This window comes from Physeter macrocephalus, chromosome 20 (genome assembly GCF_002837175.3).
Source record: "Physeter macrocephalus isolate SW-GA chromosome 20, ASM283717v5, whole genome shotgun sequence".
Taxonomy (NCBI): Eukaryota; Metazoa; Chordata; class Mammalia; order Artiodactyla; family Physeteridae; genus Physeter; species Physeter macrocephalus.
The window spans coordinates 2,839,961-2,865,000 of NC_041233.1; the positions used below are offsets into that span (position 1 = coordinate 2,839,961).

The window sequence follows — 25,040 nt, forward strand, 5'->3', positions numbered from 1 at the left end:
GGCGTGCGCTTCCGGCCGGGTCGTCGACGTCGGCCGGCTGCGCAGGGTACCGCTTCGGGCTCTTTGGCCGCCGCTGTACGCATCGTGCACGCCCCGAGGCGCTGAGTGTTGTCTCTTTTCGCCGTAGGCCGTAACGACATGAGCAGCAAAGAAGGTGGCGTCCTCAGCGGCTTTGGGCGTTATTTATTTATCTCATCCAGCCTTTTGGTCGCGTTTTCCACTTCTCACCCCTTAAAGGTGCCCTCTCCCCGCGCAGGCTCCGGGAGGGGCGGCGGCCCTGGTGATTTCCCGGCCACATTGGCCCTGTTTGCGCCTCTCTTATTTTAATCCTCGAGCCGTTTTTATCTTAGTTCGGTAATTGCCCCACCTTGTGCCAGATCAAGGTACTCGTTGGGGGAGGCCTGGATGAGCATAAGGTTTGGGGGGGAGAAAGCAGGGTTGCTTTTCTGTAGTCTGCTGAGGAAGCCTCTGTGGCGAGGGCCTTGGGGATGCCTGGTTTTAAAGGAAGGAAGGGGTTTGCCTGTGTCATGTTTTGTCAGCTCCTTGGCGATGAAAGAGCCGTGTCCAACCTTTTTCTCCTTCTCTACGTAAGGATCAGGAGGGTTCAGGAAAAGGAAGCATGACAATTTCCCACATAACCAGAGAAGAGAAGGGAAGGATGTTAATTCCTCTTCACCTGTGATGTTGGCCTTCAAATGTAAGTTCTCTTGTCATGTAAGCTGGCGAAGGGAAGAGAACTAAAGAGTTTGTAAGAAGGATCGATTAGCCATGTTATGCACGTGAAAACAGCCTCTGAGAATTTTCCCGTAGTGCTGGGTCTTCCCTCAGAGTTGAGATTACAAACGTCTTGACTCTTTTTCCCATTACAGTTTCACAGGTAAACATTAGTTAACATCAGATGTGCCACGTAACTAAAAATTACTGTGGACTTGATAAATATATATACTCACCCCTCCCCAGGTGTGTGTGTGTGTGTGTGTGTGTGTGTATCAGGTATATATGTGTATTTTCATTAGGTGTATGTTTCAAGTGTATATGTATGTGTGTGTGTATCAGCTAAGTATGTGTATATATATATGTATATCAGCTGTATATATATTTAATTTTTCAAATTTTAACGTGTATTGGTTTTGTTTTCCCAGCTAGACTTTTGAAGACAGGGCCTGTATTTTTGTTTTGACTGTAGCACTTTGCAGAGAGTGGGAATCCATGTACATGTAAATCATACATGTACACATATTCACACCTTCCCTTTTCTCAGTGTGTTAACTTGGGCAAGCTGTTCCTCATTGCAAAACACAACATAAAACAAAATTCACCTAACTCTTCTGCCCAGCATCCTATTTTTTTTTGGCCATGCTGCTTGGCATGCGGGATCTTATTTCCCTGACCAGGGATTGAACCCATGCCCCCTGCAGTGGAAGCGCAGAGTCCTAACCACTGGACCACCAGGGAATTACTCCAGCACCCTGTTCTTTACAGTTTCTGTAGTTCAGGAATCCGAGAGGGGGCTTAGTTAGCTGTTGGTTCTAACTTGCAGCCATCTGAAGGCTTGAATTGGGTTGAAGGATCCACAGCTATAGGCAAGGTTAGGCCTCTGCCAACAGCCACCTCTGGGTTCCTCTCCACGTGGACCCCTCCATAGTACTGCTTGAGTGTCCTCGTGTTGTGGCATCTGGCTTCCCCCAGACCGAGGAAGAGAAAGAGACCACAATTCTCTTATGTCCTAATCTTGGACATCATACACTGTCACTTTTGCTACAGTTCTTTTGTTACAAATGAGGTAGTTTTAAAACTCTGCCTCATATTTAAGAGGAAGGAAATTAGGTTCCTCCTTTTGAAGGGAGGAGTGTCAGGTGATTTGTGGACATATTTTAGAACTGCCACAGCGCATACAGTGATCTTCAGGGGTGTAAGACAACTAGTTGTAATTGAGTAGAGAGCATATTGATAGAGCTGTATACTCAGTGGAAAAACTATCGATACACTGGGGCAAGTATTGGGTTGGCCAGAAAGTTCGTTCGGTTTTAAGTAACTCTAAAAGGCATTTTTCATGTTCACCAAGAACTTTATTGAGCAACGTATTCATTAACCGAATTCACGTTTTGGCCAAGCCAATATTCCCCACCGGCATGTTCTCACACACCCCATACTGAGCTGCTTGTTTCCAAGCATATTTTGCTGTTTTATGTTTCTACCTGCCTTTGGGCACATAGTTTTTTAAGCTTGGAATTGCTTCCAACGTGGTGCCCCCGTTGCCCACCTGGTGTACTGTAGTTTTCTTCAAGACCCGGCTCAAGTAGCTTCTTCCCTTTGAAGAGTTTCAGATTTTCCTCCCAAGCAAACTCGGTGACAAACATTGCATTCATTGAACATCCATCTATGTTCTGGCATGTGTTGATAGTGAACAAGAAAAATGTAGTTCCTGCTTTACTGAACCTTTTCTGTATATTTATTATAGCATGATTACATTTAATTCTTTGTTTACATCTCTGTCTCATACTGGACTGAGCTCATTGAGTGCAGAAATTGCCTTAACTTTGTATTTATAGTATATAATTCACAGTGGTCATTAATGTCAAAATAAATAGTGAATACATTTGATTGTCTTGAAATATTAGGCAAAATCCTAGCCTAATTATTATCTCAATAATAAAAGACCAGATGTATTTAGGTCTTTGTCAACTACTAATTTGGTTAATAGTTAAGTCAGGTTCTGAACAAACGTTTGTATTCAGAATTCCGCTGTGGATTGCTTCCTGTAGGCCAGGCAACTTGCTAGGTCTTTGGAGTGACAGTGCTTCTAAAATAAAGTGGTTCTTAAGATAAGTAAGTGGTTTATGGGTATTTCAACAACTAGGGCTTGAAGGGCTTCCCTGGTGGCGCAGTGGTTGCGCGTCCGCCTGCCGATGCAGGGGAACCGGGTTCGCGCCCCGGTCTGGGAGGATCCCACGTGCCGTGGAGCGGCTGGGCCCGTGAGCCATGGCCGCTGGGCCTGCGCGTCCGGAGCCTGTGCTCCGCAACGGGAGAGGCCACAGCAGAGGGAGGCCCGCATACCAAAAAAAAAAAACAAAAACAACTAGGGCTTGAGAATTCAGAAAGTTGATGTTATTAAGGCTTATAAACTTAATTTTAAAATTCCAGTTTATTTTTTGTAGATATTTTTATTGTATATGGTAAGGTAATTAAAAATAACTTTACATAACCTAGGGAGGTAGTTGAAAGTAGTTTTTGTAGGTAGTTATATGTGATAATTTTGTGGTAACAATCGCATGTTTATTAGAACAGATATTTGTTACAAAATATATGTCTCATTGTGAGGCTCTGAGTGGTAAAATCCAGCTAAGGCATACCTCTAGTTAAAGAAAAAAATATCTCGATTAGTAGCAGAGTCTTTGATTTCCAAGTACTTTAAAAGTAAATAAGGTGGTTTCTCCAATATTGTTTGATAGGCTTCAAGTGTAGAATAAGCATGCTTATGTTCATAATAATGTGTTCTTAGCATTTCAACAGGAACTTGATGCAAGACATGACAAATACGAAAGACTTGTGAAACTTAGTCGGGATATAACTGTTGAAAGTAAAAGGACAATTTTTCTCCTCCACAGGATTACAAGGTGAGTAAATATCTTTAAAATTTGTCACATTTGGATACAGTTTTATATGTATTTTATATATTTTATATATATCGTATTTAATATATATCGTAAGTCAGTGGACAGTAACTAGCTGACTTTTTTTGAACACTGGGATCAGAGGATGTTAGTAGCAGGTAGATTTTAAGAATAAACGTTTTAATAAAAATAGGGACCCATTCTTATTTTCAGAACAGCTAGGGATTTATGTTCTGTTAAGGTCATTCACCAAGGTAGAGCTACTGTTTGTGAAAATATTAAATATTTAATGGTTTACTAGCACCTGTTACATTAAAGCTTTCCTTGGATGATGTGTGCAGAAATTTTAATATTAGATAAATGTTATATTCTGCTTAACTTACCTTCCCACTCATTTTTCAGTTCATTGCGGTTTGGCTTTCTGCCTCACAGAATTGAAATTGAAATTGCCCTTGTTACTTTCATATTGCTGAATCTAGTACACACTCTTCTGCTTTTTTCTGACTTACATTTTTGCAGCATGTGATAGTGTTGACTGCTTAATTCTTTGAAAGTTCCTCTACCTTCAGCTCTGACATTCGTTCTCTAGGACTTTAATATTTTTCTAGGTAGCTTCTGTATATTTAATAGATTTCTTTGTTGCAAGTAAAAGAAGCCAGCTTAAACTAGCCTAAATTAAGAGGAAGGGACTGAATTAGAAAGAAGATTCAGGAATATTTTATGAATGCAGTTGGGTATCTCCATATCTCATCTTGGTTTGCTTCATATTTCACTTGACTAGCTTTCTTTGCTTCTCTGTTCTACATGGGGGTAGAAATCACCCACCCTGCAACTCCCAAAGAGAGATTCTTGTTACATTACCAATTCCAAATGCCTTTAGAAGGATAGCAATGATTGGCTTCCCACCATGTGTCTTTTAAGTATTTAAGAAAGACCAAATATAATTTATGAGCTTTTTATTATTAAAATATTATTGAAGTATTCTATTCACTTACAACTTTTAAGGTAATTCTGAAATGCTTTTTTATTCCACTAAGTGGAAGCAAATTTGCCATATATAGGTTTATTGGAATGTGGCACTGTTAACATCTTCTTTTTCATCCTTGACTCTAAAATTAGTTTTTGCTTGTTTTTTAAACCAGTTTTCACATAGCTTGTACACACTTGAGCTTGTATTATGGAAAGAAGCAACAGTGATCTGGTTAGTTATGAACACTTTTTTCCACTAGAAATTGCAGTTTTAAAACAATAGCTGTCAATATTCAGCAGTTTAAAGAAATAGTAGAGCTGTGACAGGAGAACTTAATATTTTAGAAAAAGCCATGTTATTATGTACAGTCATCTTGTAAATATTTGTCCACCAAAAAATAATAAATATGCATTATGGTAAACTTAGAAAATAGTAATCTTTAGAAAAATACAAAATGACAGAAAAGTGAAGATACTGAGTGAAAGAAGTGACAATACACTAGGATAGCCACTATCAATGAGCAGATTTCATATTTTATACTTTATCATAATTGTGTCCACATTATACATATATTTTGATTAGTAAGCTGAGAAAATAGTAAACTTCAGAAAAATTATGAACTACAGAAAGTAAAAATACTTTATGAAAGAAATCAGCCAGAGTACATAAAGATAACTACTGTTAATGAGCAGATTTCATATTTTAACTGTACTTTATTTTCTTTAATAGGTGTAGGCAGATATCTCTGCTAGTGAGCTTTGGTAGTTTGGTCTTTTAAGGAATTTTTCCATTTCATCTCATAATGTTCTTTTATTATCCTTTAATTTCTGTAAAATCTGTTGTAATGTTCTCTCTCTCTTTCCTGAAGTTGGTAATTTGTATCCTCTTGTTTTCCTGATCTGTCTGGCTAGAGGTTTATCAATTTTATTGATCTTAAAGAACTACTGTTGATTTCATTGATATTCTGTATGTTTTGGTTTTCTGACACATTGATTTCTGTTATTTCCTTCTTTCTGCTTACTTTGGATTCATTTGCTCCTTTTCTAAAGAGTTCCTTAAGACGGAAGCTGAGATCAAAGAAGAAACTGATATCATTTCTTCTTTTCTAATATAGGCATTTAGTGCTATAAATTTCCCTTTTATGGCTCTAAGTACACTTTAGCTGCATTCCACGAATTCTGGTATGTTGTTTTTTCATTTTCATTCAGTTCAAAATACTTGCTAATTTTCAGTTTGATTTCATCTTTGACCCATTAGTTGTTTAAATGTTACTTTGTTTCTAAATATTTAGGAATTTTCCAAGCATACTTTTTATGATTTGAATTCTTTTAAATTTACTGAAGCTTGGTTTTGGCTCAGAATATGGTCTGTCTGGACCTTGTACACTTGAAAAGTATATGTATTCTGCTATTGTTGGGTGTGGTGTCCTATAAATGTCAGTTAAGTTGGTTGATGATGTTGTTCAATCATCTGTGTCATTACTGATTTTCTGTTTACTTGTTCTGTCAATTATTGAGAGAGGTTCAAATCTCTTGATGATAATTGTGGATTTGTCTATTTCTTTTTGCCCTTCTATTAGTTTTTGCTTGATGTATTTAAGCTCTTTTATTTGATGCATTAATGTTTAGGATTGTTCTGTTCACTTGATGAATTGACCCTTTATTTTTATGATAGTATCCCTGGAAATATTCTTTGTTTTGAATTCTACTCTGTTAATACAGCTACTCTAGTTTTCTTTTGATTAGTGTTAACAGGGTATATCTTTATTTGTCCTTTTGTTTTTAATCTGTGTCTATATTTAAAGAGGATTTCTTGTTTTTCTTGCTTTTTTATCCATTTTATCCAGTCTCTGCCTTTTATGGAGGTGTTTAGACCGTTTACATTTAATGTGATTATTGATATGGTAGGAATTAAATTTATGATCCATTTTCCACTTTTTTGCCTTATTTTGGGTTAAATATATATTTTGTTAAATTGGGATATCATTGCTTTACAATGTTGTGAAGACTGAGTATTTTTTATAATTCCATTTTATCTTACTTGTTGGCTTATTAGCTGTACCTTTTTGTTTTGTTTTTATAGTGGTTGTTTTATGGTTTATAATATATGACTTGTCACAGTCTGCTGTCCTTACTTTGCACAATACTGTGTTAATTGAAACTTGTGCATCTCAGAATCATGTCTGTCCTTTGCATTGTTCTGTGGTAACATTTACTTTGCAAATTGAGGTCACAATATTGATGTGCACACTTTTCAGTTAATGTGATACTGTACAAGGTAAGGACAGCTTGCATATCGTTTTGCCTATAGTATATGAACCCTGTAATAGTATACTTCCCTTTCCATTTCACCTCTACAAGCTTGGCCTTTGTGCTACTTTGAAATATATGCTACTTCTATATTATTTATAATCCCCATAATACATTATTATTTTTACTTAAACAATATGATTTTTTTTTTTTTTTTTTTTTTTTGTGGTATGCGGGCCTCCCTCTGTTGTGGCCTCTCCCGTCGCGGAGCACAGGCTCTGGACGCGCAGGCTCAGCTGCCATGGCTCACGGGCCCAGCTGCTCCGCGGCATGTGGGATTCTCCCAGACCGGGGCACGAACCCGATTCCCCTGCATCGGCAGGCGGACGCGCAACCACTGCGCCACCAGGGAAGCCCCGATATGATTTTTTAAAAATTAAAAAATTATATTTTTATATATATTTCCCATTTCTGGTGTCCTTTATTCCTTTATGTATAGATCCAGATTTTCATCTGGTATCATTTCCCTTTTGCCTAGAGAACTTCCTTTAATACTTTTTGTAGTGTCAGTCTGCCAGTGATGAATCAACTATTTCTGGTCTTGTGTGAGCTCTGGATATTGTTTTGCGTGCTCACTTAGTGTGGTTCATTTTTCAGCCTTGGGTATTTTCCTCACAAGTCTGCACTGATCAGAGTTCAGCTGAAGACTTGAGTGGGTCCCCTGTGTAGATCTCTAAAAACTCTGTGTGTAGTTTTCTCCTTTGTTACTCTGCCTTGCAAGTTTTAGCCATCTTTACCAACCTGAACTCCCACTTCCTCCCCCTCTACTCAGCGAGACTCCCAGGGTCCACCTAAGTTTCTCATCCCTGCACTGTCACTGCACTGCAGGCAGTCAGATGGGACAGTCATAAGGCACATGTCCTTTTCTTCATGCTTCTCTCAGGGATCACTGTCCCATGCTGCCTGTTGCCCGACGTCTGAAAACCATTTTTTTTGTATATATGTATTTCTCTTTAGTTGTTAGTTGTTTAGTTTTATGCTGGGATGATAAATCCTGTCCATGTTACTCCATCCTGACTAAAAGTAGACATCTCCAGATGTCACATTTTTATGAACATAATTTTTCTTGTAGTTATGGTCATATTATAAATACAACTTTTTATGCTTTTCACTTAATATCATAGCATTTTTCCATGTTTTTAACCTATTTTTGGTAAACTATAGTTGTAGTTTTGAGTTAGACGTTTCCAGATACATAGGATATTTATTTAGCCCTATGTTAATTGATATGTAGATTATTTCAGTTTTTCACTATTAAAACATCTGACTGATGTTTTAAAAGTTCCCAAAATCTTGATTACAGTGCTCCTGATATGGAAGAAATACTGACTGAATCAGAAATTAAATTGGATGGTGTCAGACAAAAGATATTGCAGGTAGCCCAAGAGCTCTCAGGAGAAGACATGCATCAGTTCCACAGAGCCATTACTACAGGTGAGTCTAGGTTCATTGTAGTGGTAACATTAAAAAAAAAAAGTTCGTTACATGATTTATGTGCATTGCCTGAATTTTAATTGATACTTGGTGAAATATTACTGGCTTTAAAAAAATAGAACTTCTGAATAGTAATGTAAAGGTAATCTAAAAATGCTTAGTGGGCTGTATTTTTCTATGTAGTGACAGTCCTTGATAGATTTTAATAAAGTGAGGACACAGACTTAATAGAGGAACTTTATTCTTGAGTGAGTAGGGTGTATTCAGACAGGGCATAACTCATTTCCCACTATGGGTATATCTCACTTGTGGCTCTAAGTTTCAGTCATAGTAAGTTCATGAAAGAGAATGTATCACTTAGCCAGGTGGACCGGAACATCTCATAGTGTGACTCCATACTGGGAAGTTTAGGATAGTACTGGGTTTTATATATTCATTTAAAATGTTTCATGGTGTACTGGATCTTGGTGATTATCACCATTTGGAAATTAGGTGGCACAAATGTTTAAGGTACTTGATCTGATCCTTTGCATCCTTTTCTTATTGTGAGTTCACTGTGAGGAGAGATAACTGTATAATTCAGACATGCCCTGAAATTTGCAGAAAGACAAAATCAAAGGTTGATGCATATTTATAGAAGTACATGGAAGTTCTGTATTCCTTTCTATCAAATAGCTGATTCCACTGAGCTCAGGTAAGTTCAGTAGTAGGAAATGAGTTCATTTGGTACCTGGTCAATATATGTTCAGTTTAAGTCTGGTTATCATTTCAGCACTTGTTTTTCAGAAATGTCAACCTGTGGTTGTTGAAACGTCTTGATATTAGTAAGAGAAGGTGCCTGCGTGTATCAGTTAAAACTGGAGGCGTGTTATTATAAACTAAAGTGATAACACATTTCCATGAGTAGTCATAGTATGTTCTGAAAGGGGGTGCATTCCCATCCTCATCATTTATTATTTACTATCAGGGGTTTATTTGATTTTCAAGATAATAGCACATATAAAAAAGATTTCATGAATTCAGTTTATGTTGCCACATGCAAGCACAGCCTTGCATGTTACAGATTTGGTAGGATTGGGAGAGAAGATCAGAGATAATGGGAGAAAGAAGGGTGAAGTGAAAGCTAAAACAAGCCTCTAGAAGAAAACATACGAGAGTATCTTCGTGACCTTGTGCTAGGAAAGATTTTTTTTTAATGACCCAAAAAAGCATTAACTGCTAAAGGAAAATCGGATCAATTGAATTTCATTGAAATTAAGAAACTTTTTATCAAAAGACATCATTAAGGAAGCAGAAAGGCAGATTGAAGTCTGAGAGAAGACATTTAAATACATACATTGGATAGAGAAGTCATATGCAGGATATATGGACAATTCCTACAAATCAACAAGAAGACAGACAATTTTAAAAATGGACCAGAAGGGCTTCCCTGGTGGCGCAGTGGTTGAGAATCCACCTGCCAATGCAGGGGACATGGGTTCGAGCCCTGGTCTGGGAATATCCCACGTGCCACAGAGCAACTAAGCCCGTGCACCACAGCTACTGAACCTGCGCTTAGAGCCCGCGAGCTACAACTACTGAGCCCACGTGCCGCAGCTGCTGAAGCCCACGCGCCTAGAGCCCGTGCTCCGCAACAAGAGAAGCCACTGCAATGAGAAGCCCACGCACTGCAACGAAGAGTAGCCCCCACTTGCCTCAACTAGAGAAAGCCCACGTGCAGCAATGAAGACCCAATGCAGCCAAAAATAAATAAATTTATTATAAAAAAAAAAAAGGACCAAAAAAGTTGAATAGGGGCCTCAAAAATGTGAATATTCAGATGACTGAATATTCACTAAACGGTGCTCAGCATCATTATTCACTAGAGTAATGTAAAGTGAAACCACAGTGAGATACCATTCACTCACCAGCATGACTAAATCATAAATACTGCCTGTACTAAAAACTGGCGGCAGTATCTAGCTGGGAACGTGTCTACTACATGATTACTTCTGGGTATATACCCAAGAGGAGTGAGGCTTATGTCACCAAAAGACATGTGCAAGAAACCTCATAACAGCTGTAATCATAATATCCTAAAAGTAAAAGATGACCCAGGTGTCTATCAAGAGGAAAATGGGTACATTGTGGTGTAGTTGTACAATGTAGTACTACATAGCAGTAAAAAATGATAACCGCATGTGACAGCAAATATGAATTTCACGTTCTGTTGGGCAAAATAAGCAGACACAAAAGAGTATCTATAACTGTGTAATTCCATTTATGTGAAGTTCAAAAAGCACAGTTAATCTAGGGACACTGTAGATTTGCTTTATTTGGCCCAGTAATTTATTTTGTAGGTCCTTCATGGATCAATGAGTAAAGTATAAGGAAAGGCTTTAAATAAGAGCAAGGACCATATGGATAACGACACTAAAAGAAACCTAGGAAGTCATACTTGGCTTTTAGAACAAAACAGAAATGGAGAAAAAAAAGGCAAAGGGGGGGACATTTCATTGAGTCAGTAGAGTGTTTCTTAAATCAGGAAGGAAGCACTACATTCTTGGAAAAAGTTTAGATAGGACATTAGTAAAATGGGAGCAGTCTTTCTTCAGATATTCCCAGTTCACTATCATTGAGGATTATTGTAAGCACCATATTCTGTTAAAGGCCTTTGTTTATGATTTTTAAGTTTTCTTTGAGATTACCTACCCACGAATTAAAAATTTAAGGATTCTCTGTGTCTCACTTTTCTGTAGGAAGTCTTTAAAATAAAGTGAGGTTCTTTAAATGGAAACAATAAAGATTTTTTTTCTTAAAGTTGAGGAATAAAGCAGTCAAATAGGTGTCTGGGACTTAAAAATTTGCTGACAGATATTTTATTTGATAAAATAAGGTTATTTATAATTAGAGTAGCATTAACAATGTGATGCTTATGAATAGCTTGCTGCTTGTAATTGTTAAATGCTTGTTTTGGTGTTACTCCAAATAGTTGTTCTTTTGACTTGAAGATAAAACAATTCTGGCATTGAACTAAAGGAGTTCTGTGCTTTTCCTCATTAAGAATAGTGCTAATGGCACGCAGAGCATGTCCCTAAGGGATACTTGTGTGAGCTCAAACATTGAGTGTCCTACTAATAATTGAACAACAACAAAAAGCTAGGTCTGTTTTCTACACATTTCTTATCAGCGTGGGTTACAGATTGTCCCAAGGGATGGTTAAACAAATGACAAATAATTAGTTACTTGAAATAAGTCACTTAAAACTTTTTCTCGTGCCTGTCATGTTTTTTTTTTTTTTTTTTCCTCGTTGAAAAATTAACAGTTGGGAGAAATGTCCTCCATCTCAAAGAAAAAAATATTTCTTCTTTGTTTTGGCTCAGTTGATATCACTGTGATAATACTAAAAATTGTCATTTAATTGTGAGACATTCTGGTGCGCAAAACGCAGTTCAGACCCTAACTAATATTTTAATTCTCTCATCCGAGAATGTGAATGATGGGTTAAGTGAGTGTTTTAGGCCAGTTACAGATATTTTTTTAGAGCCATTGTTCTTTATATATTAAATATTTATATTTATATAACCTTTGCAATATCCCTAAGTCATAAATATTATCTTTACCACTTCATAAGTGGGGAAATTGAGACTCACAGGAGGTAAGCAACTTGTCCAAGGTCATAAGCTAGTAAGTAGTACCATCGCTTTCTTATTACCTGGATTTAATTCACCTGTAGACTTCAGAACGTAACCCCGAGTAAAAGCTTTATCTTGCTTAAATTTCTCTTTGCTTAAATATGAAGGTTTTTCTTAAAAACGCAGCACACATTATAGCTCTTGTGTTGCTCTTTTTTTTTTTCCATAGCACTTAACACATTTTGACTTACTCTGTAATCTCCGTATTTATGTTTCTTTATTATTTCTCTCTACTACAGTGTGGACTCGACAAGTCTCTACAAAAGTTTTTTACTATTAACTGATGTATCCTAGACACTTAATAGCTGTTTGCTAAAGGTTGACAGAATGAAGAGCAGAAGTATTTTAAAAGGGCTTTTGTTGTTGTTCAATCAAATCTTTTATTTGATGATTTGCTTTTGCGAATTTTTGTTTGACTATTTTTTGTTCCTTCCAAAAGGAAACGTGTTTCCAGGGACACTATTACTTAGACATAAGAGCAGAAATAGGGTCGATGTTAATATTTAGGGGCGTTCTAAAGCTCATTATATCAGTACAGAGAAATTTGATATCATTTCAGCATAGTAGCAAAATTGAGAAGGCTCACTGAAAAAATGAACTAGGACATGAAGATCTGTAAGCCTTTGGAATAAATCATGGAAGAATTTAGTGAAGGGAGAGATATAGCTAAACACTGAACTTTTCTGTTTGTAAGCGAGATTAAGTCGTCAGCAGAGATATTAGTTCAGGTAAAGCTAAGTACTGAAACAAATGAATCAACCTGTGACATTTTGGTGGCTTAACAAAATAGAAATCGTTTCTTTCTCATTTAAAATCCTGGCTTTGTGATGGTGTCTTGAGTGTGCTCTTCACAGTTAGTCGTTCAGAGACCCAGGATCTTGGGGCTCTGCTACTGTCAGTACGTGGTTTCCAAGATCAGCCAGGACATAACATACAACTGGCAGGTTGTGGAAAAGAGAGTGCAGGGTCATGCCTGAGGTTTTTATGGGCCAGCCCTCCAGGTGGCATCGACCACTTCTGTCCACATTTTATTGGCCAGTCACATGTCCACACCTGATTTCAAGGGAGAATGGGGAATGTGGTCTCTGTGCCAAAGACAATGAAATATGTTTGATGAATAGTTAATTTTTCTCTGCCAACTACAGTAGTTTGGTGTCCATTTGGTTTAGTGGGAAATCCAGGCATATGCATGTTGATGGATTTAAATTTTTTTCTGAATGTATTTTAATTTGGTTTGAAAGCATTCGTTTGCCTAATTTGAAAACAATTTTAAAACTGAAAGAGTGGTTGGAGCACATCTTGTTCCACCACCTCATTTTGTAAATGAGCTTAGAGATGGTATTGGAATTGGAATCTGACTTGTTTTACCTGCTGTGATAAACTTTCTGCTAGACCATCTCCTCTCTGCTAGCTAGTATTTGGTACTTCATACTGTAATTGTTTTCTACAAAGCCAGAGGCTTTTACTTGAAGATCTCAGATCCTGTATTTGGTTAAAGACTCTCACTTCCTTTTGTTTTACGTAGGTAAAATAAAATATTTTAATAAAATATTAATAAAGTGTATTAAATTTATTTAATAAAATATTTTAAAATAAAGTATTTTAATTACATAGGTAATTAAAATAGATATAGCTTAAAGTTGCATTTAAACGTGATATGATTCAGTAAACATTTCTTATGACTGTTTTCATCACAATTTATTAAGTGTTTATATTGTACTACAAACTTCTGTGGTGAATCCTGTGACCATGAGAAAACCTCTCACAGGCGTATTGTGGGTCACAAAGACTCAGTTTGTGAACATTCTTTTTGGATAAATGTTGGGTATGCACTACTTAGACTGTCCAAGTGTATGAAGGTCTTTCAACCCAGTTTCTCTTTTCATCTCTGAACATTCTTACTGCTTTTCTGAAATCTTGTTTCAGAAAGTTACTCTTGAGCTGAGGTCTGTCAGTTAATGAGGATGGTGGGGCTACGTAGGGATCATGGACAAGAGAGCTTCCTACTCAGTTTGGACAACAGGTCCTTATTCCAGCAATAGTGTCCCTTAAAATAATTTACTATTACTGCTTAGTATCATAGTGCATGTTGAGCTAAGGTAACATTTTGGAAGAATAATGGCCTCTTTTAATTGTGAGCTGATACGTTGGGAAGAAGACATAAAAGATTGGAAACACCATTGTTTTCTTTAAAAAAGTTTTAAATATTATCTAACAAAAATTAATGCCCATCATTCTTATTTTAATAATTCCCACCTCAGTTTAATTCAGTAGTTACAGAGGGCCCTTGTACCAGACACTGACATATTATTTTATATAAATCCTACAATGTTGGTAGATGTTTGTACTTTACAAATGAGGAAATTGAAGTGCAGTAACTTAATAAACTTACTGGTTTGGGCAGCTGGTTGAATGCAGATATTATTTGTTAAGGGAAGAAATGGAAGACAGAATGGGTTTTGGATGTGATTGATGTGGCATCCAAGCAGCTTCCTAATAGGCAATTGAATACATTGGTTTCGAGAACTCAGGGTACAGTTATGGCCTTGAAGGCGTCAGCTTATAAGCTATAGTTGAATTTATAGACATGGATAAAATGGTCCGGAGAGAGTGTAGAGTAAGAAGAAAGCCGAAGACTGGGTCCTCCGGACCTAAACCAAAGGGAATGGAATGGAATCTTTGATGAAATAGGATCCCTGAGGAATCAAGAGAGCGTGGGTTCTGTAGCATAGGTAAATTGACAAGCCTTGTATGAGATGAAGGCCACCTCTTTTGAGATGGGCAAACAGGAGGGGTGTAGAGGCCGGCAGGGGAGGACATTCTTGCTCAGAAACCTCTCTCTTCCAGTCATGGCTGAGAAGGGGCAGGAGGTGGAACAGTAGTTTGGAATTGACGGGGGCCTGGAGATACAAGAATGACTCCAAGGGAATCGGGGTGGCAGCTTAACCAGCAACACTTAGTAGTTATTACTAATGATCTTGGAAAGTTTGCCTGATCGATAAATGTGATAGGAATGAATGAGGTAGGAAGTTAGATTCATTCCTGGCTAGGATTTTGCTAGTTAGTTGTAGCACGATAACAGTGGGGGAGGTCGGGCAAGATATTCAGCTTGACACACTATTATGACCATTTTGGTTGTTAAAACATACTTTTGTGTCTGTTGATAAGTAGTATGTTATTAACTGTGATTAGTCAAATTAATTAATAATATAGATTTCAGCATATCTGACTTATCTCAAAAGCCAAAACATACACTGTGATTCCAAGATGCTCTATTAGTTTGCTGGAACTGCCACAGACTGGGTGGCTTAAGCAACAGAAGTTTATTTTCTCACAGTTCCGGAGGCTTGAGGTCCAAGATCAAGGTGTCAGCAGGTTTGTTTTTTTTCTGAGACCCCTCTCTCTGGCTAAAGATGGCCACCCTCAGTGTCCTCACGTGGCCTCTCCTCTGTGCGTCCCTGGTGTCTGGGGTGTCCTGATCGCTTCTTATCCAGACACCAGTCAGGTTGGATTAAGGGCCACCCTAATGTTTTTGTTTTAACTTAATCACCTTTAGAGGCCCTATCTCCAAATACAGTCACATTCTGAGGCACTAGGGGTTAGGTCTTCGGCATACGGCGTTTAGGAGGGCATGATTCAGCCCATGACATACACTTTTTGGTTTGTGCACTGTAACTAGGGGGCAGGCTGCAGGTAATGCATTATTTTGGGTGGGGGGACTGGGGAGTTACTTTTTTTTTAACATCTTTATTGGAGTATAATTGCTTTACAATGGTGTGTTAGTTTCTGCTGTATAACAAAGTGCATCAGCTATATGCATACATATATCCCCATATCCCCTCCCTCTTGCGTCTCCCTCCCACCCTCCCTATCCCACCCCTCTAGGTGGTCACAAAGCACCCAACTGATCTCCCTGTGCTATGTGGCTGCTTCCCACTAGCTATCTGTTTTACGTTTGGTAGTGTATATATGTCCATGCCACTCTCTCACTTTGTCACAGCTTACCCTTCCCCCTCCCCGTGTCCTCAAGTCCATTCTCTAGTAGGTCTGTGTCTTTATTCCCGTCTTGTCCCTAGGTTCTTCATGACCTTTTTTTTTTTCCTTAGATTCCATATATATGTGTTAGCATGCGGTATTTGTTTTTCTCTTTCTGATTTACTTCACTTTGTATGACAGACTCTAGGTCCATCCTGGGGAGTTGCTTTAAGTCAAGTCCAGGAGTGGAGTGGGGTGGGTTTGTGTGGTGCAGCTGAGCTGTGCCCCCAAATAAGTGCCCTGTGGGGAGAAGCAAACAGTATTTCGGAGGTCTCCTGGGACCGGGGATATATAAACAAGTCTTTCATGTGAGCACATTCACTCAGGTTGCAGTTAACAGGCTTTGAGGTGGGTTCAGGGAGCTCTGCTTTGTTTGAGACACCCCCCTTGGAGGAGAGGGTAGCGACTGTCTCTGCACGTAGGGAAGAAGTCTGGGGAGGGCACTCTGCCCTGGGTCTTACTGAACGACCAAAGGACAGCACACACGCCCAACAAGTGACATCACGAACCTCCTTTTCTCTTTCTACTCTCTTTATCCCCCAGTGGTTAGAGGAGAGAGGATGATGAGAACAGAGCAGAGATTTGTTGAACGGTGGGGAGAATTGGAAGCTGAAATGGAGGCAGGCCTGTGAATCCCCACGTGGCAGGATCCTCAGTCACCTAGTGACTGTCATTTTAATGGAAGAAGTCATGGGAAGTTTGATGATGTTCCCAATATCAAATCATGGCTCAGTCAGGGACATCGTTTAGCTGGGGAAAGACAAGTCAAACGAAAGGTACTTCCAACAACATCTAAAAATCAAGAAATGATTTGAGAATTATCAGAATGACTTGATGGATAATTTATGCTGTATCTTAAATCACTTGGGAAGCAGGTTTCATAATAAATGTAGCTTGATATCATAAGGGAATAGAAGAATATATTTAAAATGCTAGATTTATGTTGACTTATGTAATAATTTATTTTCCTGTTGAAATATTTTGAATATCACTCCAAGGGACAGGGGAGTTGACAGTGCTGACCAGAATTGTTTCAGGGATGACTCTGTAGCGACTGAGATAGGAAGAGAGTGTGATCCTCTTCCCAAGATCCCCAAGTCAGCTCGGGGGGATCTAGAAGATCTCCAGTTGGCTATTAAGTTTTCCACTCATTCAGGTTTGCTTTTAACAGATAAAATTTACTCAGTGAGGTGAAGCAGAAGAGACTTTGCTGCTGTACAGACCTGGGCTTCTGTGTTTGCTGTGATATTCCTTAGATCTGTAACCTTGGAACACGCGGCCTCTTTCAGCTTCAGCTTTCTCAACCTGTAACGCGGGAACAGTAACAGCTGCTTCGTGGGCTGCTTTGAAAATTAAATGGAATATGTTCATGGAAAGCATTTCTTAGTCTGGGACGTAACTGTTAACAAAAGTTTGTTCTCTTCCCTCTGGCATATAGCAGAATTAATCTGTAAGAGTATGCTAAATTCTAAAATTTGTTTTCATGTTAGATAAAAACTCAGGAATACTGATTTGCCCAAAATACACTCTTCGGTGCTAAAGTAAAAGCCTTGCTCAGGCAAAGTCCAAATTAGACAAAATCCAAAGTAGTGGAATTGCATTTGTTTTACTATTGGTAGTATAATTGCACACGTTTATTTTCTATGTACGAGTTATGTGTTTGAGGGTACATTTTTTAGCAGAGTGGGCTGTGAATCAAACCTAGACATGATTATACTTTTACATTTCAGTGATCTGGTAAAGCTCACTTTTGCAGAAATTCAGGTGGTCTTCTTACAAATAGTTATAAATGCAGTTTTAAAAATTGAGATATAATTTACATGTCATAAAATTAACCTTTTTAAATTGTACAGTTCCGTGGTTTCTAACATAACCACAAGGTTGTACGGCTGTCATCACTGGATAATTCCAGAATATTTTCATCACCCCAACCAGAAACCCCTTACCCATTAGCAGTCACTCCCCAGCTCCCTTCCCCCACCCCAAGGCAGCTACTAAGCTGCTTTCTGTCTCCACGGATTGCCTGTTCTAGACATCTCACAGAAACAGGAGCGTGCAATGTGCAACCTATTGTGACTGGATTCTTTCACTTAGCATAATGTTTCAAGGTTAATCTGTGTCATAGCATCTGTATAGCATCTATCAGCACTTTATTCCTTTTTATGGCTGAATAATATTTTATTGTACACATGTACCATTTTGTTCATGCATTCCTCAGTTGATGGACATTTGGGTTGTTTCTACTTGGCTAAAAAGAACACTGCTGTGAACATTCGTACAAGTCTGTGTGTGAACATACGCTTTCAGTTCAGTTCTCTTGAGTATATACCTGGGAGTGGAATTGCTGGGTCAAATGTCAGATAGTATTCTAAAACACTAGAAGCCTGGGAAGAAAGTTGAGACTTGTAGATCGAATTTATGATGAAACCTCTGTATGGTTTTCTGTGGAGTTTTGGATGTGATATATACTGGTTAAATATTATAAGAATAAGTAAAAATAATCAGAAGCCTTTAATTGGGTTTCCTTGTATATGTTCTAATAGGAGAAGATGGAGAAAAATAACAAATTACATAAAACCAATCTACAAACTTCTCTCTTACTGGCAGCTGATTTTGTAAATAATTCTAATTGGATTCCATCCAAGCAGAAGCGGAAGGGGAAGCCATTGTTTGATGGAATATGGCAGTAGGTTGAAAATTTTCACCTTGGGGGCTATTCACTGAAAGTAGCGGATGTCCTTTTCATCAAGTTGAAACATAACTTGTTTAAACATCCTTCTACCTAGATGTGACCAAAAATGCTTTCGGTGTTTGGGGCCAGATGTCGTTGAACTTTCTCTATGGTATATACTGAAACCTAATTTCTATGGAGTAGAAATGGCGCCCTCATGTCTGGGGTAACTTAATCAAACACATCCCAAGGACAACTTAAATAATGACTTTAGACGTACTTGAAAACGTGATATTTGACAGCCACCCACCTTAATAGAGATTGATACAAACAGATGAATTTTGAGGGCTCTTGTTCCGCATCTTCTTTTTTCCCCTATAAAAAATAAATCAGATAACCATAAGACCTCTGATCCTGAACTTCATCAGTTTGAACTCTAATCTTGTAAAAATATGCGTTTCTTAGTGGACTTAAATCCAAAGTACTATAAATAAAGGACAATTAGATAGTTCTGAACATTTGAATACCAAATTTTAGAATATTTTTGGCAAAGCACAGTTTCATAAGGCTAATGAGGAGGAACAGGGAGAGATTATTATAAGCAATTTACTAAGCATTTGAATCTCTTCTGTATATGAAGTGCTGTCTTTGGGAATGGAGGAAGGAGCACAGTTGTAACAAAAGGATGATTCTTTGCCTGCACAGTTCCAGGGTGCAGCATTGGTGATCATACAGCTTTTATAATGCACAGGTTACTGAAACATTTAATTGTAGTATAAGCTCTATGTAGTGGGTTTGAAGAAATGAGTGCTGCCTTGATTGGAATGTATCAAAACATTTAAACATTTTTTTTACAGGCAGAAGAAGATTTGAGAGAGGGCAACGTAGGCACAGACTAGCACAGTATCAGAGACTAGAGAATAAGGTGAACGAAGCATGGAGAAAAGCTGACCTAGGGCTTTAGTGGGAAAAAAAGTGAGAAAAAGTGAATATGTTTTATATAGAGTTGAATGTAAAGAAGCAGGCAAGGTGGGAAGGGCTTGAGCCTTTGAATTATAGAAATGTTTTTTCACCACTCCTTTTGTGACCTGGGTGAATTTCTGAATTTCTTAGAGCCCCAATTTGTTCATCCATAAAGGAAGGATAGTATAACCTTGGCTACATAAGGTTATAATGAGCTTTAAAAAGATGGATGTAAAGTACCAGATACATTGTCTTACGTATAATTGGTAGTACCTAAGTCAAGACTTAGGTACTAACAATGTTTTATTTATATATTTTAAGAAATCTTGTTGGAGGCTGCTGAGTATATACCCCAAGGAATTGAAAGCAGGGACTCGAGCAGATATTTGCACACCCATGTTATAGCAGCATTAGTCACCATACCCAAAAAGTAGAAGCAACCCAAGTGTCCATCAGCGGATGAATGGATAAACCCAATGTGGTGTATTCATGCAGTGGAGTATTATTCAGCCTTATAAAGGAAGGGAATTCTGACACATGGCTGCAACATGGATAAATGCTCAGTGAAATAAGCCAGTTCACAAAGGGATAAATACCATATGATTCCATTTTATATGAAGTACCCAGAGGAGTTGAATCCATAGAGACAAAGTAGAATGCTGGCTGTTAGAGGCTGAGGGGGAGGGAATGAGAAGTTATTTAATGGGAATAGAGATTCAGTTTTGTTTTTGTTTGTCTGTGTCTTTTGGGGCCACACTGCGCGGCTCGTGGGATCTTAGTTCCCTGACCAGGGATCGAACCTATGCCCTCAGCAGTGAAAGTACGGAGTCCTAACCACTGGACTGCCAGGGAATTCCTGACATTTTGTTTAAATTAAGTGTCAAGTCATGCTAGTATACATTTAAAATAAAAATTAATTCATGGGGAGATAATGTATCATAAAGGAAGGGATGCTAGACTTGGAGTTGGGAAGAAAAGGTTATAATACAGTACTGCTAACTAACTGTGACCCACAGAATAGGAGTCCTAACCACTGGACTGCCAGGGAATTCCCGAGATTCAGTTTTGTAAGATAAAAAGAGTTCTGGAGATAGATGGTGGTTTTGGTTGCACAACAGTGTCAGTGAACCTAATGCGACACATCTATACACTTAAAAAATGGCTAAAATGGTAATAAATTTTATGTTCTTTACCCTATTTGGTGAATTTAATATTTTTTCATGTGCATTTATTCATGAGATTGCAGACATTTTAGCAACATCATTCAGGAGTGCTTTGTTGCAGAAGCAAATGGCATTCCTGTTTGCCATATAATTTAGTTTCACTAAGATGGATTTTTTTTGACATTTCAATAGGAAGAATAGTTCATACCAATCTAAACCTGAAAAGTACCACAGACATCATGGTGTCTAGTAGTTTTGTTTTATAGTTGAGGCACAGTCCTGGAAGTTGGTTGGACTTAGTTGATTTTATTAACTACAAATCATTTTTAAAATAGTCATTAAAATAATTTTCCATGTTTTGAATTGGCTCATGTGGATAAAACAATTCTACAACTAATGAATTCAGCCAGAGATATTTTTCCATTCACAAAGAAGTGATGTTTTACTGTTATGTTCTTCTGTAGTTAGCATCTTTGTTAAATAAAGTTCATTCAGAATCAGGAATAGTATTAAAAATACTATCTTGCTTTTTCACTGCTTGTTTTCTTTTCGTTTTAAAAATTCTTTCTCCTCTTCCATTGCTGAACTTCGAAACTTGAAATTATTTCTTTTTAATTATGCAGGGCGTTTCAACTCTGTTGTCCCTGCCCTAAGCTGAGCTCCGTTTCTCCCCTTGCACATCAAACACTCCTTAAAGGACTCTGTTAAGCAAAGGTACATCTACTCTGGGATACTTTTCTTAAGCATTGTGGGATAGGTCCTGGAATTTAAGTCTTTCCTTGAACGGAATCAAATTCTTAGACATAATTTTTCCCCAGTGATCTCTGTAAGCAGAATAGCACAGTGTAACAGTATTCCCACTAGAATGGTTTAAACTAGCTTGCTTAGAGAGCTGAGGTGATAAGAATCCTTTTGATGTTGTTTTAAGTTGCAAGTTTTTCCTGTTTCCTACTATATTTATAATCATATTGTATATATTATGTTTTAATTTTTACTTATTTCTTTATTGTATTTTGGTTTTTTTCCAAAATGGTCATTTTCCTATTTATTAAATGTCCCTATGAAACATAATTTAAAATTACTAGTTTTTCAAAAATGGATCTGCCTTATTTAATTATGTTTTTGTGCCTGTTACATTAGGCACATGGGATAAGCAGTGAACGAGGTACTCGTCGTATTGCCCGCGTAGCAAGGGATAGAAATGGATGGTAGATGAGGAATTCTGCGTTAATTTTTTAATACTTTTAAATATTTTATTTTATTTTATTTATTTATTTCAGCCGCGCTGGGTCTTAGTTTCAGCACGCGGGCTCTTAGTTTTGGCATGTGGGATCCAGTTCCCTGAACCCGGGCCCCCTGCATTGGGAGCGCAGTCTTAACCACTGGACCACCAGGGAAGTCCTGGAATTTTACATTATTTAAATGCAACTTTGACCTAAATGTCCATCGACAGATGAATGGATAAAGAAGATGTGGCACATATATACAATGGAATATTACTCGGCCATAAAAAGAAATGAAATTGAGTTATTTGTAGTGAGGTGGATGGACCTCGAGTCTGTCATACAGAGTGAAGTAAGTCAGAAAAACAAATACCATATGCTAACGCATATATATGGAGTCTAAAAAAAAAAACCTGGTACTGATAAACCTAGTGGCAGGGCAGGAGGAAAGATGTAGACATAGAGAATGGACTTGAGGACATGGGGAGAGGGAGGGGTAAGCTGGGACGAAGTGAGAGAGTGGCATGGACATATATACGCTACCAAATGTAAAGTAGATAGCTAATGGGAGGCAGCCGCATAGCACAGGGAGATCAGCTCGGTGCTTTGTGACCACCTTGAGGGATGGGATAGGGAGGGTGGGAGGGAGACGCAAGAGGGAGGGGATATGGGGATATATGTATGCATATGGCTGATTCACTTTGTTGTACAGCAGAAACTAACACAGTATTGTGAAGCAATTTTACTCCAATAAAGATGTATTTAAAATAAATAAGTAAATACAACTTTGATTAGTGCCACAAAGTAAAGGCACATGGTACTAGGAAAACATATAATGAGGGCTTGACTTAGAACGGGGTGGTGTCAGACAGTTTCTTCAAAGGTGCTGTTTGATGGAACGTGAAAGGATTAGTAGTAATTAATCAGGTGCAAGAGGGAGGAGGGCACGGAGGGAAGGCTGAGGGCCAGCAAACAACACCCCTTGAAATCAGAGAAGGCACAGTGTGGGTGTGGAATGAAAAAGGGAGAGCACAGAGAGTCAAGGAGAGGAGACAGGTGTGTGCGTTGTATGCGCGCTTGTTACGTGAGCATTCTGCCTCACCAGAGTGCTCACCAGTTCCACTGTTTGCCGTCAGGATTCTCCAGAGAGGCCGAACCAACAGGAGTCATGGGGGTGGGGGAGGGAGTGGGGTAGGTAGGCAGCAATTTATTTTAAGGAATTGGCTCACATGATTTGGGGGCTGGCAAGTGTGAGATTTGTAGAGCAGGCCAGCAGGCTGGCATTTCATGGAAGAGTTGATGTTGCAGTCTTGAGTCTGAGGTCTGCAGGCTGGAGACTCAGGCAGGGTGTCTTTGTGGCAGTTTTCCCAACCAGTTGCTTGGTTGGGAAGCCTCATTCTTTGTTCTTAAGGCCTCCAGTTGATGGGATGAGTGACTCTCCCCTCCCCACCCCATTATGGAGGGTCATCTGCTTTACTCTGAGTCCGTTGATTTAAGTGTTAATCACATCTAGAAAATACTTTCACAGCCACATTTAGACAGGTGTTTGACAGAACAGCTGGGCACCGTAGCTAGCCAAATGGACCATCACACATAATGTCACCATGAGAGAATAGATGAGAGACGGGTTCAGTTTAAGTGATACCCTCACTTCTGACTGATTTCTTCTGCCTTGAACTACACACTGGAATTGGCACCTTGTCTGTCAAGTCAGCTTGAGATTATAGGTATATGGATATGGCCATCCCCCATCTATGGGTACACTGGCTTATACCCATTAATCTTGATAGTTAACGTTCACTTGATGAAATCATCGAGCCTCACCATGAAGCCCCGGGAAAGCTTTTGTGCACCACCTTCAACTGATAGAATCTTAGTTTTTATGCTCTCTCCCCCATCAATTACCACATGTATGACAAGAACCTCGATACTTGTATTTAATTCCAGCATTTAAAACACTACTATTTTTGCTCAACATGGCCATGAAGTGTAAGCCAACTGTAGGAATTTGGGGGCAGGATTATGCCTAGAAATATTGAAGAAGTAGTGTTTTATATTAACTGTAGGAAAATTCATATTATAGAGTACGTACAAGCCTTGTACTGTTGTTAATTTAAAGGATATTTATATGGGTTTACATACCCATCTTTGAAATGTATGACTCCGTGAGTTATAACCTGACCATAGCGTGAGTTGAGGCTGACAATGGTTGGTGGAGGGTGACGTTAAGCAGGTGTTTATAAAGCATGTTAATGATTTTGCTCCGTATTCTGAGAGCCATGGAAAGCTATTTAGGCTTTAAGCGGGGGAGTGATGTGGTCATAGTTATTAAAAAGGCAAACAGTCTGTGGTGTGAGAATGGATAAGAAGAGGGAAAAAAATGGATGGAAGGAAGGGCAGGAGGCTCTTAGAATTGGCATAACGAAGAGGACTAGGCTTGGAAGGAAGATTGTGAATGCCTTGTTGCACATGTTGATTTTGAGGTCCCTCTGATGGGATTGTCAGATACGTATTTGTGACTCGAAGCCAGAGATGTAAAGTTGAGGGATTGAAGCCAAGTATAGGTAAATTTGAGAGCTTAGGGTTAATTGAGGCAGAGACTAAGAAGACATGGCCAGAGAGTTAGAAAAAAGGGGAACTAGGAGATGATGCCATCGAAGGAACCAAAGGGGAGCTTGTTTAAAGAAGGGAAAAAGTGGTCAAAATGCTGAACGCTGCTGCGGTTAAGACAGAAAAAATGTCCGTTAGACTCATTAACTATGATAACTTTAAGTGAAAGCTGTTTTGGTGTAGAGATGCACTCAAGCTAGAAGGAAGTAGGCTGAGAAGTGTGAGATGAACTTACTGAAATTTAACTGAAGGGGAGGAGAGGGTTGGGGCAGTAGTTGTGAGGAAGGTAGGGCCAGTGGATGGAAGAGATCTGAGAGTGTCGATGGTGATAGCATCTAGTAGAGGACATCAGGTGGAAAACCTCGTACGTGGAA

At 38.6% G+C, this 25,040-nt stretch overlaps 1 protein-coding gene across 2 annotated transcripts in view; it reads left to right on the top strand.

The window, feature by feature from the left end:
* The first annotated feature begins 1 nt into the window (after position 1).
* TSNAX (translin associated factor X) overlaps positions 2–25,040 on the top strand; it is a 37,326-nt gene continuing 12,287 nt past the window's right edge. Inside the window, exons 1-4 of one of the 2 annotated variants that reach the window (XM_007127595.4) lie at positions 2–154; positions 593–697; positions 3,503–3,617; positions 8,197–8,327. In XM_007127595.4, coding sequence (XP_007127657.1) covers positions 139–154; positions 593–697; positions 3,503–3,617; positions 8,197–8,327 — 367 coding nt within the window. In that variant the 5' untranslated portion in view covers positions 2–138. Of the gene's footprint in view, positions 155–262; positions 384–592; positions 698–3,502; positions 3,618–8,196; positions 8,328–25,040 lie in introns of those variants that run through there. The other variant, XM_007127597.4, reaches the window with a different exon arrangement.